Consider the following 1,243-nt stretch of genomic DNA (forward strand, 5'->3'; position numbering starts at 1 on the left):
TTTTTTTCTAAAAGTACGCTAGATTTGTTAAAAAATTGGTTTGTTTGTTGGTTTTTAAAATAAGTGTATAAAAAAGGAATTGAGAGGGGGGAGGGTTAGAAAATAGATTTCTTAAATATTTTCTAAGGAATAAGCTTAATAATATAAATATTAAATTGTGGTTTAAAAAAAAAAGTTATTAAATTTATATAAAAAAAATTGTTTAGATAAAAGCTTTGTTTAGAAATTCAGTGCTTTCATTTTACTGGGTTTTAGAAATTTCTACTTAATTTTGTTTTTTTTTTTTTGTTTTCATTTCACTACGATTATTTGTTGTATAATTAAATTTAAAATATTTGATGCTATGTAACAATGATTTCCTGTTCAGTATCAATTAAAGAGGCCATAAAATACTGATCTAATTGGTTATCATTTGATGTGGATGACGTTGTGGGTACCAAAAACATATTGGTTGCATCATTGTTTACTAAATTTAAATCATCATGTTCACTAGAGACCAAACCATTTAAACCTAAGGTGGTATTGGTATTTGAATCATGATGATCTGTTGCAAACATGGCACACAATTGATCATGATCATGATGATCAACATCATTTAAAAGATTGTGTGTAGAAATGGAAGTAGTATTAGTAATTAAATTAGTACCTTCTTTTGTTGTTATGGTGGGTGTTAAACAAGATGTTAATGAAACTGCTGCTGCTGCTGATGATGATGATGTAATGGTGGTTGAATCAGTTAGTAATGTATTAATAGGTGATAATGCTGATGTAGTTGTCAATGTATTCGATGATGATGAGTTTGATATAACAGCATTTAAAGTTTGAGCAGATGATAATGATAATGAAGATGAAGATGGTGGCAGTTGTATTGATGAATTATTTGTTAATAGCGTTTGTTGTTGTTGCTGTTGTTGTGTTTGTTGCTGTTGAGTATTAAGTAAATTAAACGAGATTTGTGTAATATCATTGTTATTATTAAGTAATTGAGATTTATAATAGTTATCAGATTCGCCAGCTAATTCTACATCAATTTCGGCACGATGTATTTTACGTAAATGAGCTGTAATGAAAGAAAAACTTTCAAAAATTTCTTTGTTTTCTTTTTATGTTTTAAACAAAATACCTGTTAGTTTTTGTCTAGTAAATTGTTCCTGACAATATTCACACGATAATAAACGATGTTTGTGACGTATATGATCATTTAAAGCCTTTTCATTTTTACACACATAATCACAACCTTCTT

At 27.7% G+C, this 1,243-nt stretch overlaps 2 protein-coding genes across 2 annotated transcripts in view; one reads left to right on the plus strand and one right to left on the minus strand.

The window, feature by feature from the left end:
* The window catches only part of LOC111687978 (zinc finger protein 431-like), a gene marked incomplete at its 5' end in the record, with an annotated part of 2,272 nt that extends 2,250 nt beyond the window's left edge, over positions 1-22 (plus strand). Inside the window, one exon of the mRNA XM_046945920.1 lies at positions 15-22. Within this exon, the coding sequence (XP_046801876.1) occupies positions 15-22 (8 nt within the window). The remainder of the gene's footprint in view (positions 1-14) is intronic.
* Positions 23-155: 133 nt separating this feature from the next.
* The window catches only part of LOC111682786 (sporulation-regulated protein 28), an 11,313-nt gene continuing 10,225 nt past the window's right edge, over positions 156-1,243 (minus strand). Inside the window, exons 5-6 of the mRNA XM_046945924.1 lie at positions 1,124-1,240; positions 156-1,060 (exon numbers count right to left, since the gene is read on the minus strand). Of these exons, the coding sequence (XP_046801880.1) occupies positions 342-1,060; positions 1,124-1,240 (836 nt within the window). The 3' untranslated portion in view covers positions 156-341. The remainder of the gene's footprint in view (positions 1,061-1,123; positions 1,241-1,243) is intronic.

Source organism: Lucilia cuprina, chromosome 3, assembly GCF_022045245.1.
Source record: "Lucilia cuprina isolate Lc7/37 chromosome 3, ASM2204524v1, whole genome shotgun sequence".
In the NCBI taxonomy this organism is placed as follows: Eukaryota; Metazoa; Arthropoda; class Insecta; order Diptera; family Calliphoridae; genus Lucilia; species Lucilia cuprina.